The 13,014-nt window shown below is 47.5% G+C and overlaps 1 protein-coding gene across 2 annotated transcripts in view; it reads right to left on the bottom strand.

The window, feature by feature from the left end:
- CACNA2D3 (calcium voltage-gated channel auxiliary subunit alpha2delta 3) overlaps positions 1-11,537 on the bottom strand; it is a 933,078-nt gene extending 921,541 nt beyond the window's left edge. Inside the window, exons 1-2 of one of the 2 annotated variants that reach the window (XM_058288134.2) lie at positions 11,268-11,537; positions 10,532-10,613 (exon numbers count right to left, since the gene is read on the bottom strand). In XM_058288134.2, the coding sequence (XP_058144117.1) occupies positions 10,532-10,613; positions 11,268-11,389 (204 nt within the window). In that variant the 5' untranslated portion in view covers positions 11,390-11,537. The remainder of the gene's footprint in view (positions 1-10,531; positions 10,614-11,267) is intronic. The other variant, XM_058288135.2, reaches the window with a different exon arrangement.
- Between the last annotated feature and the right edge of the window lie 1,477 nt (positions 11,538-13,014).

Below are 13,014 nucleotides of genomic sequence, written 5' to 3'. Positions count from 1 at the left end.
CGATCCGACCTGGCCCTAGGATTTTTAATGAGTTACCAGTTTTTATTAACAAAAGAAAGAAAACCTGTGTAGATTAAAACACACACCCCACACACACACACACCCTTTATAGGCTGCCTGATAGTGATTCCCTTAGGCATGTCCTCTGTGCCCGTGTGCAAAAGCACAGCACTTGTCAGTCGCCCAGGCCAACATTGAGAAGAAAGCATACTCAAGCTTCAGCATTACCATCGCAGAAGCCAAAAGACTATCATTTATGTCAGTGGGGCAAAAATCTATGCCCATTGAGCTGTTTGCACATGAGGCAATTGTATTGCATTAATAGAAATTTCACTGATAATGGGAAATGGTAGGAGGCTAAGAGTGAAGCAGTATGTTATGACTTGTGGCCGAAGACTACCTGCATCCAGTGGATTTATTGCCTCCCACACCTATTGTTCTTTTCACAATATTTTTCTGCCTCTGCTTCAGTAAAGCACAATGGAAAAGGCATTATGGATGGCATAGGTACAAAGAGCCAAACAACTGCCCCATATTTCCAACTTTCACCTTGCTTTGCAAATTACAGTGCAATGTTACAGCAAAAGCAAATGTGAATCCCACAACTGCCTACCTTTAAGGTGCAAGGGACAGGATTAAGAGGATTTGGGAAAGGAAGGAAAAAAAATGCACCTCCCTGGGGATATAAGTGCTGTGGTTTGCCATTGGGCCCCCACACAGTAAATGCATGTGACATACATGCCTTTATTTTATGAATTTATCCTAGGATCAAACAAAAATTCCAGAGCCTCTCCTACACTTCATAAATAATGTAGCAGTACAGAGTGAATGAGAGAATGGCCAGAGACTTAAGGCTTCCCATTTGTCACTTAGTGTTTGAAACTACTTCACGCGTATTATATCATTTAATTCTCCCAAAAGCCCTATGACATGGGTGCTCTTATTAACCCCAATTTATTGATGAGCAAACCAAGGCCCAGAGTGGCAGGACAAAATTCAACCCCAAAATCTGTGCTCTTTATTAAAAAATATTATCTTTTCAGTTGTGCATGGCTCACTGTAATGGAAATCTAGATCCTTCTAAAACCAGACACTAGGTTCCTTCCTAGGAGCTGAGAAATCTAGAAGAAAATGCAGAGTCAAATTTACAGCATGGAGGGTTGGGTATAGACTTGAGAATTTCTACAGGTTAATCTACATTTTAATCTACACACCAAAGTCCCAGGAAAAGAAGTCAAACCATTAAGTGCCAAACACACATATTCACCATACTTGTGGACCTGAGTAAACAGATGGGCTGCAGGTCTGACTTTTGGGGTTCTGCAGAAGAGTCAAGACCTCAGATCTTAGCTGAGATTGGATCCTTAGCTGAGATTGGATCCTGCTAAGGAAAGCCACAAGGTCTGCTCCATTGCAGACCAAGGAGAGTCGGGAAGGCTGCTGGATGCTAATCCTCCCTGCCAAGCAGGCCCCCTCAGTCAGCCGTCCCTTAGGAATTTATCCACAGCTAGCACAAGCCCAGACTGCAAGGGGACAGGGGAGTCATTCCTAGCCTCTTGGGGTCCAAACAAAGCTGATCTTGGCGGCCACCTGAGAATGTACCTGGGGGAAAGAAAACAGCAACAGCATCGGCACCCCAACCCACTGCAGGGCCTGCAGATACAACTCCAGACCGTGCTCAGGTGGGATCAGCCCACCCGGGAGGCAGATGCTACAGAGAAAGAGGCACAGGCTCGGGAGCCCACACAAACCCGAGTCTGAGCCCCAGCCTCACCATGTGGCAAGCTGTTCCAGCTCCCTGACCCACCTACCTGTGAGAGGTAGATGTCATGAGCCACCTGCAAGTAGGAGTAAGGACCAGAGAATGCTTGGCTCATACTAAACACTCCCCAAAAAAGTCCACTTCCTTTTTCTCCAGCCCCAATCCATACTCTCTTGTCTACCTGAGCAGGTAACAATCTCGGTGGGTTTCAGGAAGCTACCAATGCAGTCAGACCCTCTAGTTCTGTAACATTCACAGGCACAACTGGCTCTCAGGAACTTTTCTGAACTAGGCAGCCCATTGGAACCCCGAAAGCCTGGGCACATTTTCTTTCCTTTCTGACTTCTTACTGAGGTTCTAATGGCTTTATGGATAAACAATTGTTGAAAGTTATGCTGCTACAGTAGCAAAAGTCCACCCTCACGATTTGAAAGCATTTGGACCTGTGTTTACACAAAGTAGGGTGGCGAGTTTCACTCATTCGGTGCCTTCCAGAACAGCACAGTTCTGCAGATGCTCCCAGGCAAAAGGGCAACAGAAAGTGCCAAGGAGGTTCTGAAGACGAGAAGGGCAGTGCCGGTGGGGACAGCCAAGGGGCATGGGCGTCAGCTCCCGTGACAGATGCCAGTCCCCATGCTTCACTTCACCCGCCTGCGCCTGACTAGGAGAAGGGTCACCCACCCGTGAAGTGTGCTGACCTTCCACCGGTCTCCAGCACCGCTGAAGGCGTGCGGAGAAGTCTAGACTTGCAGCAAGAATTCTTACAAGAAGAAACGCAGACGCTGTCTGAGTGGCCGCGCGTGGGTGCTGGCTGCGCTCCCACAGCGGGGCAAATGGCTGCGGCTCAACGGCCTCACTGGGCTGTGGACAGAGGCAGCCATCTCCTCAGCCTCCCCCACTGCCACGAAGGCAGGACTGAGCGAGGAAGGAGGGAGGGCAAGGAGCAGGAGGACCTGAGCCTGGGTGCTCCACAGCAGCCTCCTCCTGCCCTAAAGCACTGGGCTCCTCCAGCTCCTCCCCGTCAGGGGCCAGGCTGGGGGCGCTGTCCTACATCCCAGCACCGACACTCGCCCACCCACCTAGTCAGCACGTATGTACGGAGCCAGGCCCCACAGACGCTGGATAAAGTCATCTGAAGAGCTTGTGTTTGTATAATGCAACGAATAATGACCAAAAACTCACTGGTGAGAAGCAGCTGCATGCAGGGCCCTGTGCTAAGTGCTTTTGCATGTTTTGCATCATTTACTCCTCTCCACAGTCTGTGAGGGAGAAGGTATCAGTCTCCTTTTACACGCTAAGGAGACAGGCTCAGAAACGTTAAACTCCATGTCCAAGGTCACCCAGCTAAGAAATGGCAGATCTGGGGCTCAAATCCAAATCTGTCTGACTCCAAGGCCATGTCTCCTCACTATTATCCTAGGCTTTAATTGTCTCTGAAGTCATTTCCCAGATGTTAACTCATTTCAACCTCCCAGATGCCCGTGGGGTAGAGAAGTACAGGTATTATTCACATTTTGCCAAACAGAAATTGAAGTTGAAAAAGATGATACAAAGAAGAAGGAATACAGCACCGGGGTCAGGTGGGCATGCTGGAAGCCCAGCTTGGCCACCCACTAGCTGGGTCACCTGTGGGACTGCACTCTACCTCTGTGAGCCTCAGCTCCTAAAACTGTAAAATGGGATGAATGGTAGTCTCTGCCTCACCAAGGGCTGGGAGAATTTAACGACATGAAATATGTAAAGTGCTTATCATCATACCTGGTACGCTGGAACTACAGAACAAATGCTAGCAGTGATTACTATTGGATCAGGCAATTTGCCCAAGGCCACTCCAAATGTGCATACAGGCAGATGCCACCAGTCCCAGGCCAGTGACTTTTCTTTCAATCACACAGCATCTGCAAAGCCATACATCTCTGAAATGCTCCCCCTCTTCACCTATTGTTATGTAGCTCCTAATATAAGAAAATGATTTTATTGGTGAAGAAACAAAGGTGGGCAAAGGAAGCTTCCTAGAATGAATGGGTCTGGGAATGTTAACAGGCTGTGAGGACGAGCTACTCAGCAGAGAAAAGGAAAAGCCGAAATGAGGAGGGCCTTTCCCACAGGGCTCTCTGCCAAGGCTCGCTGCAGGGACCCGCATTTGCTTGAATGCTCTGCTGTCATCTTGAAAATCTTAATTTTTAAACAAGGGGCCCTGCATTTTCATTTTTGCCCTGGGTCCTGAAAATTATGGAGCTAGTTTCTGTCATAGCAGGTCCTCAGATTCCTGCTGCCTCCAAAAACCCACACACTAGACAACTCCATGACTGGTGGACTTACCCCTCAGTTCCACACTAGCACCCTGGTTTGCTACCTCTAGCTGCTTAAGAGGACAAGAACAGGCTTCCCCATCAGCGGGCAGCATCCGGCACATTCTGTGATGGAGCAGACTACATTCTTATTGGTGCACACATATCCACACATACACACAAACTCAGTAAGTATAATGGTAATGACACATTTGCACACCCCAAATATTGAGGTTAGTCTCTTCACCTAAAGTGGATAAGCAGAGGTCTGCTTTATGAATCCAATCATTTACCACCCTACCTGACTTGACTGTCCAGATCATTTACATAGATAACAGCCCTTTTAACCTTGGGAGCAGAGGGTTTGACAATACTGGTGCCAAAATAAATAATCTGAAGTACACAGAGTGAAGAAATGGCCATCTATTTCTTGTCAAAAGATAACGCTCTGCCTTCCAATAAGACCTTGAAATGCCCATTACCAGTTTGGCTTCCAAGTTGTTTATTTTCAAAATCTTGATTTGGGGTAATCAGGAAGCTGTGCAAAATGTACTAATTTAATACAACTTATAAACGTAAGGCCTTACTTAAACAGCCTTGGAACAAGATCCCAAAAACTGTTGTTCAAAGCAAAATGGAAATGGAAATGTTTATACCATTTATTAAAAACTTATTGGACCCCTTTCAAAGTTGTATTTGTAAAATAGCATTCTTCTGAAAAGCAGACATGCTAGCTACACACTTAGAAATTCCTTAAAACACACCAGCAATACAAATGCCTAACATATCAAGGGCATGTTTTAGCATGGTCCGGAGGACTGCATTGCAAAGGGGTCCCTAAACCACCTTGATGTTTCAGGGGCAGCAAGGTGGAGTGGAGGCTTCTGGTCACTAATACTCAGTAAAACCAAGAGAAATCCAGCACCCTCCTCTTCCTGACATGTCAGTTTCTCCCCTTGAAGGAGATGCTAAGTTTTGTTTAATGGACCAAACAGTGCCAATGAAGATTTTATCAGGGATGCTGGAAGCCTGACATTAGGAACTTTTCCTCTCTCTGAATGAAACACAAAAGCATCAGTGCAGTTGCTTGAGAGGAAACACAGGCCATTATGTCTTTTGTATAAAAATTACATTAAAAGGGGGAAAAAAAACACCCAGGTCTTATATGCTAATTCATTGCCTGACATTTTACAATATTTATTTAATGTTTTCTCATTCTCATCCATAAAAAACCTCAAAGTCAAATCATAGTATCCTAAGGAACCCACGAACTTCCAAAATTGCTTGTCTAGAAGATGCCATGGGTCTCAATTTTGAAGACTGTTTTAGCAAGCACTCTGACAGTGAAAGATGGGGGACTCTTCAAATAAATGCCACTTGCTTCTGATAGAGGATGGGTACTTCGATAAAGGAAAAGCCCATTTGCTGGCATTTGTGACTGCAAATCTGAATTAATGATAGACCTGACACAAAGGACCCTACAAAAGAATGCATGCTCCTTTAAGTAAGCCCAACACACCAAGTCATTTACTGATCAACATAAGTGGGAACATTAAATACCAAATGAGGATCAATCGATGACTGAAAAGGCTAAAATCTCAAATTTGCACTTCCATAAATATATGCTTCAAACTACAGGAAAATCAAACACCTGGAAGGGCCGCAGGTGCATAGGGTAATGGTTTTATATTTTTATGACTTTTGTTCATCCTATATATGGCAGTGTCTTCATCACAAACTGATAACATTCATTGTGTTTGCCCATACCGGACAGGTTGCATAATTATTAGTTGGTTGGATTTTCATGTATTTGCCTAAAAGCACACTGGTATCAACTTCATAGTGAAAAAGTAAACAGGACAAAACCAGCATGAAGTCACCACACTAACAGGTCAAAATTAACCAACATTGGAATAAAAATCTGAAGTTTTCCCTGGACAAGAAAACCATGACTATATTTTCATAGACATCTGTATATTTTCCTGTAGTATCTGTAAATCTACTGCCCAACAGGGTTTGCAGCAGATTCTAAATGAAAGGGAGATCAAAGTAGAAATATTCCCAGCAGAAAAGAAATCTGAAGGAATGGAAGAAAGGAGGAAGGGAGGAAAGAAGAAAAAGAAAGAAGGAAAGAAAAAAACAATTAACAACAGAAGCTCAGATAAAAACTTAGCAAATTCATATAAAAAGAACTTTATCTGGACAGTAAGTGACCATTATGAGTTTACAAGTGAAATTAGATATATTGCTCGGGTAAGATGTACATACCTAATGCTAATTGGTTTACCCTGCTCTGCTAATATCCTCGTTATTGGGCCAATGAAGTCTATAAACAGCCTTAAAAGATGAAAGCTGTCATTTCAGAGATTTTAAGACTTTTGAAAAATAACCTTCTGGGGAAAGGTCCAGTAATTTAGAGTGGTACCATAAATTAAAGTATCTGCAGCACATGAAGAACGCATTAATCTTGTCGGATGGCAAGGAACATTCACCAACAATGTTCTGCGAAGTAGCACCTGCCCCATAAAAGCAATGTATAGAGTGCCAGGCTTCCTATGGGCCGCACAAAACTGCTACCAAATTCCTGATAAGTGAATACTCCTATTTAATTATTTAAGAGACCCATCGATTTCCACATTGATGAAAAGTCATAATTATCAAAACGGTTTAAAGAACCAACCTTTTATTTTGCTGACTCTGTCCTGTAGAAAGACACATCAAGTTTATATTTTAAAGCTGCCCTCTCAATAAATAGTTGATAACGCAAAGCCTGATTGCATATTCCAAGAAGTGCATGCTCGGTAAGTGCTTTGTGAGGCGTCCGAGGTAAATGTCAATTCTTTTCTAGCATTACTGGCAGAGACGCACATTACTTGTATTTCTGCTGTGTATTTATTATCACGATTCTGGAAAATGTAATTGGAACCCTTCATTCCCATGAACATTTATGCCCTGAGTGCAGGTCTAAGTAGAATGAAAAGCCCAGCTCCTACAGAATTCTCCCTTACAGAGGATGAAATGAGAATCACACCAGTTTCATACCTTTTATTTTGAACGTTAGAGGTGTGGACGCCCGTGAGTTTAACAGCCTAGGTTAACAGACTTACTACAATGCTTCCCACTGAATCCCAAAATATAGAGGTAATGGAACTGTGCCTCCCCAAAGGAACCCAAACAAAGCTCATTCTTTGGGGAGAAATGAAGAAAGATAGAGGCAGCTGAATGCTGGCATGAATATGTCAAATAGGAAAGTTAATTAAAAGTTGAAGTGAATCGAAACCCCTGCAGTATCTGCCGGCTAAGGAAGACAGCGTGGATGCACACAGCAGCTCACCACTGCTGTCCTTTCAGGGGCTCATTATTCTATAACAACCGTAAAACCTCGCAAGATTAACTCCAACTCCAACAAGCAAGTCCTGTGCTCTTCCATTCTGTACTGAAAACACGCAACTCTGCTATAACATGGCTTATCGTGTTCTATAAAATAAAAAAATATCCTCTTTAGAAGGAGCTAATAGCTTGCTGTTCCTGTATTCAGCAAGGACAAAAAGAAGGAAAAAATAGGGAAAGTCTGGCATTGAATACTTAATCTATTAGTTTAAGCTAAATAGTGAAAGCCATGGTATGGACATAGAAACAACTGATGAAATATTCTCCTTTCTGAAGCCACGGCAATGAGGTACATTACTAAATGTTTGTGGTTACATGGATGAAGCCAGTAATAAGAATGCAAACGCAGATTATATTACCCAACAAATACCTGCTCCCAAAATGGCAGTTTCTCTAGTCTCCAAACTCCTTAAAACTGACAATTCTTATATAACTTGTTATCCACAATATCTACTTTGTAAAGTTTTTGCCTTAGTGCAAAAATTACTAAACTCCCATTCTAAAAATGAACATACCACATTGATTCACAGCAGGAAGTGTCAATTACAGAAACTACATATAATACATAAAATTATACAGTGGTATATAGTATATCCAACTGAGAATCATATTTAAATGACCATGCCTTTAAAAGCGTAAATAGAGTCAAACTGCACAAAATGATATTGTCTCCTTTGAGTCGCCTTAATACAGTGTTAAGGCGTTTTCTAACCAAGTTTTCTAACTCATTTTGAGAGCATCTTAATGGTTGAGGATGCAAGGTTGTAATGAAAGGGCGCGTGGAGTTTGACTGAGAGGAGTAATTCCTTGTAACCTCTTGCAAAAGGCCAAAAACTTGAAAATACGCAAGCAAGAGGCAACTGTCTCCTTGCCCTTCCAAATGATGTTATCCCTCCCACACTCTGAGCATCCACGGTCTTTTCCTACCATCCTCTGAACTCTCTAAACCACTGTTACTTGCTAATTTTTAAAATACACTCACATTTGGTGGGCAAAGGACAGCCGAAAGATACCTGTGAAAATGCTCCCCGAGATACCTAAAATGTCTTACCCTCTGCTCATGGACAGTCCCAGCCAAGCAAGCCAAAGTCACGGGATCTTTAGGACCCTCATGGCAGATGACTGCACTTCAAGTGTTAGAGCCCATGCCCACTTTGGAACCTAATGTCAAGCAATACCTCACCTTCCCCTTGCACCAGATTACAAATACCAGGCAGCAGCAAGAAAATGACAACGAAGCCATAAACAGCTTACACAATAATTACACAATTGTCAAGCTGCAAACAGGACAAAGGCAAAGCTAGGCTTGTGAATTCAATATCAGAAAGGATGCTGATGAGAAGGTAAGAGAAGCATTTTAGCTGTTTCTAATTTGCTATTTTAGAATAGCCAATAATAGAGTTGATGGGGTTTTGTGCAGTGTGTGCGTGTGTGTATGTGTGTGTGTGTTAACTTCAGAGGAGGGAAAAACATTTTTCATATGCGCCTATAAAATGTGAGATAGGAGATATGTAAGCACAGCAACAACCACCAACAAAAAAACCACAGGCTCTAAAGGCATTCTTTCAAAGTTTCTACAAGTAAACTAGAACATGCAGATGAGAATTATTTCTTTAAAGTTATACAAATGTTCTCTTCTTTAAAAGCAGAAGGAAAATACACAGGAAATGTGATGGTTCAGAACTCCACACATAAACATCTGACACACAGGCAAAATGCCAAAGCATGATAGGGACTTGTCCAAATTAAAAGAGTACTAAGGACAGAGGCAATTCCTTTAAGCTCTGAGATGGATTGTGGGTATGTAAATATGCATTTTCCATAAAGGCACATCATAGCCTCAAGTTTTTATCAACTGCCTATAATTCAGTGAACTCCTTCCCAAACAGGAGTTGAACAATCTTTGCAGGGTTTGTTTCAAGGAATGTGGCTAATGGTAATTTCAAAGCCAAAATAACTTCTGTCATTCCAATTTGGGCTGATGCATTATTATGATATTGGATCTCATGTGACAAAATGTATCATATAATGTCCCCCAAAATGCTAGTCTTTGAAGCAGAATGCCATAAATAAAATACGTACTTGGTTACCAGGCAGCATTCATAACACATATGGTACATTGGCCCAAAAACCACATTTTAAAATGCTTAAAAGTTAACTTAACAATTTAAGCTGTTTGTTCCCAATTTTGGAGAATTATCCCCTAAAGGCCAATTTCGTTTCTACCATTGAGAGAATATTTGGATTAATTCTATTGATTTGTAAACCTGAAATTCTCTGAACCACTCTAATCTCTTCTCCCTAGACCATTTTTTCCTTTTCTTTTTTTTTCTTGGAGGGAGGGGGAAGGACCATATATCTCACAATGTAATTTTAAGTATAATGTTGCCTGTTTGAATTAAAATTGATGCAGCTTCTGATAAAAGCCTAATAATCAATTCTCCATTCTCATTACTCTCTAGCATTATATGGTCGCAGACCAATTTCTTAAGTTTGTGGACCACTCTCATAGGTTATTACCCAGCAGTGCAGCTGAGTGGAAAGATAACCACATTCATTCTCCTTATCTGTAATGATGTAATGCATCCCAGCCCTGGGTCTAGATGATTGGGGAATAATGGGATTGTACAACTGCAGGGATGACAAACAATAGTGCAGTGTCTTTCTCTGATACGCTGAACCCGCGCCTCCAACGCACTGGGAAAGGCATCCGAATATAAGCACTAATTCTGCCCCTTGGATGAAGTTAGCATTTTTTGGCCAGAGGAGCATCTGCTTTCACACTGAAACAGCAATACCGACACTGCGAGGAGAGCCGTGCAAAAACACTCAGTTTCCGAGCCCCAGCCAGGACAGTGCGAGTGAGCATCCTGCTTTTTCTTTGTGCTTAGAATCAAGTGTCATCTAAAAATAACCGGTTGGTAGGGAGAAGTCACTGCACGGTACAATGCCAAGAAACCGGGGGACCAGAGACACCTCTCTGATAACTGATGCTGCTCGGAGCTCACGTTTGTTTGGGAAACTAAATCTGCCTCCATTTTCTGTGCTGGAAAAAAATCATCGCTTCCTGTCACCACAGAAACCTTACCTTTTGCAGAAGCTGGGAGCCAGAGTACTTAGCAGCAATGGATTTTATCTCGCCACCAAAAGCCGAGGCCCAGAGCTTCACCCTGTAGGGAGAAAGGATACAAGAAAGAAATGTAGCACCCGTGTCACAGTCAGCACGCACGCACACATGGGGCTGAAGCTGCAAGAGCAGAGCGATAAAATATTTTTAAAATATATAGAAAGAAAAAGCGCTTGGGTAGAAACTGCCGGGACCAAACTGCAGAGCGCAGCGCGGAAGGGGCCCGAGGAGGGGGTCGGTCATATAGTTCAGAATGCGCAAAGTCTCCCCAGCTCTCCAAGAAGACCGCCGGCTTTGATTTAAATCATTGCCTGAGGACTTGCGGTCCACACTGGGCATTACCTGGCAAATACTGGTCGGAGGAAATTCACCCATTCTTCCCGCCCCCCCCCCCCCTCCCCACACACACACAAGATTCCAAAGAGGGGGGTAATTAAACGGCCCGTGGAAGTTGGGTTAGGTAAACAGGCTCCAAAGTTGGTGCTGTCACTTGAGGTGAGCCTCGCCAGGTTTCACTCGCCAACCCGACAAAGGGGGCAAGAGAAGCCCACCCCAGCCTCGCCGCCCACCGCGGGTGCCGGAGGCAGGTGCGAGAGGCGAGGCCGGCGCCCGTGGCCGGTCCTGCCCCGCCGCACCTGCAGGCGCTCAAACTTGGGCACCGTGGGTCGGGGGCTGCCAGTCCCCTCCCCTCACTTACACGGAGAGCGGGATCTGCTGCTGCGAGCGCACCACGTCCCCCAGCGCGGCACACAGAAGCACGGTGGCGAGGAGCGCCGAGGACCCCCGCGCCGCGCCGCGCTGCGAAGCCGGCCCGGCCATGCTGGGCTCCCTCCGACGCGCCGGCGGCGGCGACCAGAGCGGCCGCGGGGAGCTGCGCGGAGCGGGCGGCGGGCGAGCGCGCTGGGCTCCTGCTCCGCGCCGCCCCGCCTGCCTCTCGCGCCCGGCTCACTTGGGGAGCAGAAAAAGGAGCGAGGGTTGGGGGGCGGCGGGGAGGGGGGAGGAGGGAGGAGGGCGGAGAGGAGGAAGGAGGGGAGAGAGGTGGAGAGGGAGGCGGGCGGGGGAGGCGGGCGGAAGACGCGCCTCTCGCCGCCGCGGCTGCCCGGCCCCGCCTCGGGCGGCCCGGGGGAGTCCGGCGGGCCGCGGCGGGAGGGCGGGAGGCGCCGCACGGGCGGGGACTCGCAAACTCCGGTGTCCTTGGCCGCAGCCGAGCGTGCCCTGCCCCGCCCGGGCCACTGCGGCCCGGGAGTTCTTTACAACTCCGCAGTCCGCTGCCGCGGGCGCGACTCTCAGACTGGCCCCGGGCCCTGGCGACCCGAGCCGGGAGTGGGGATGGAGGTGGGGGCGCAGGAGGGAGGTCGTGGGCCCCGCGCGGCACCCCGCACTTTGCCAGTGCAGCTCCGAGCAGCGCGCCCAGTCCGCCTGTGGGCCCGGCTGGGTCAGCAGCGGCAGGATCGGGTCCTGCCGAGCCTAGAGGTGGCGCGACCCCCACCCCGTCACCCCTTTTTTTTCCGGACGGAAAGGGGCTGGGAAAGAGGCAGAAGTCTGGGGCAGGAGCCGGGGCTCGCAGCAACGGACGGGGTCGCACGCGGGGCGGAGAGAGGTTGGGATGGGACTGGAGACTCGGCGGGTTCTGGCGAGCGCACTGCTGCGTGGCCGCCCGCAGCTGCTCCTTGGGCAGCGGCGCCCGAGAGGGGAAGCCGCGCCGAGGGTGCTGCTGCTGCCGCGGCGCCCGCACCACACTCGAGCGCGCGGGGTCCCCGGCATCAGCCCGCAGCGGCGCCGCCCCTGGCGCGTCCGAGCCCTGCCTGGGCGCTGAGAGCAGCTGGCTCTCCTGCAGGGTGAGGCCCGGGGTCCGGTGGTTGGGGTGATTGGCGGTGGCCGGGATGTCAGGGCTGGGAGGGGAAGCAAATACTACACCAAGTCCATCCTGACCTGCGGATTCCCTTGAATTTGGAAAGAAAGGTTTATTCCGAGGCCTGGGAGGTCACCCGCGCCCCACTCCGATTCCCACCCCACTGGATTGGAAGGCTGCTGAGAGTGGGTGGGAGCGCGTTCTGCCCGCCCGCAGAAGAAGGGGCGAGGTGAAAGGAAGCCGGGGACACCACTCGGTGCCCGGGGAACCCGGCTTCCCCCGCGGCCTCTTTCACCGCCGTCCGCACCCCGGAACCCAGCCTTCGGAGCCCTTCGTCCCCGGGCAGGGTTTGGGGTGTGACCGGGAACTTTGTAGAGCCTTCGCGCGGGCAGGCAGTGAAGACCGACTGGAGTGAGGCTGAGTCATCCTCCCCGTGCTGAGCGCAACTCGGGTGACCCTGGGAGCCGCGCGCTCTCGCAGCGCGCCCGCCGCCTGGGTTTGCCTTATTTACAAGTCTTTCTGCAACTGGGACTTTGCCTTTTTCCCTGCCACCCGCGGTCTTTCTCAGCACCCTCTGGTTCCAGAGTCGTGA

This window comes from Dasypus novemcinctus, chromosome 26 (assembly GCF_030445035.2).
Source record: "Dasypus novemcinctus isolate mDasNov1 chromosome 26, mDasNov1.1.hap2, whole genome shotgun sequence".
Taxonomy (NCBI): Eukaryota; Metazoa; Chordata; class Mammalia; order Cingulata; family Dasypodidae; genus Dasypus; species Dasypus novemcinctus.
This window is presented reverse-complemented; position numbering and strand designations above follow the sequence as displayed.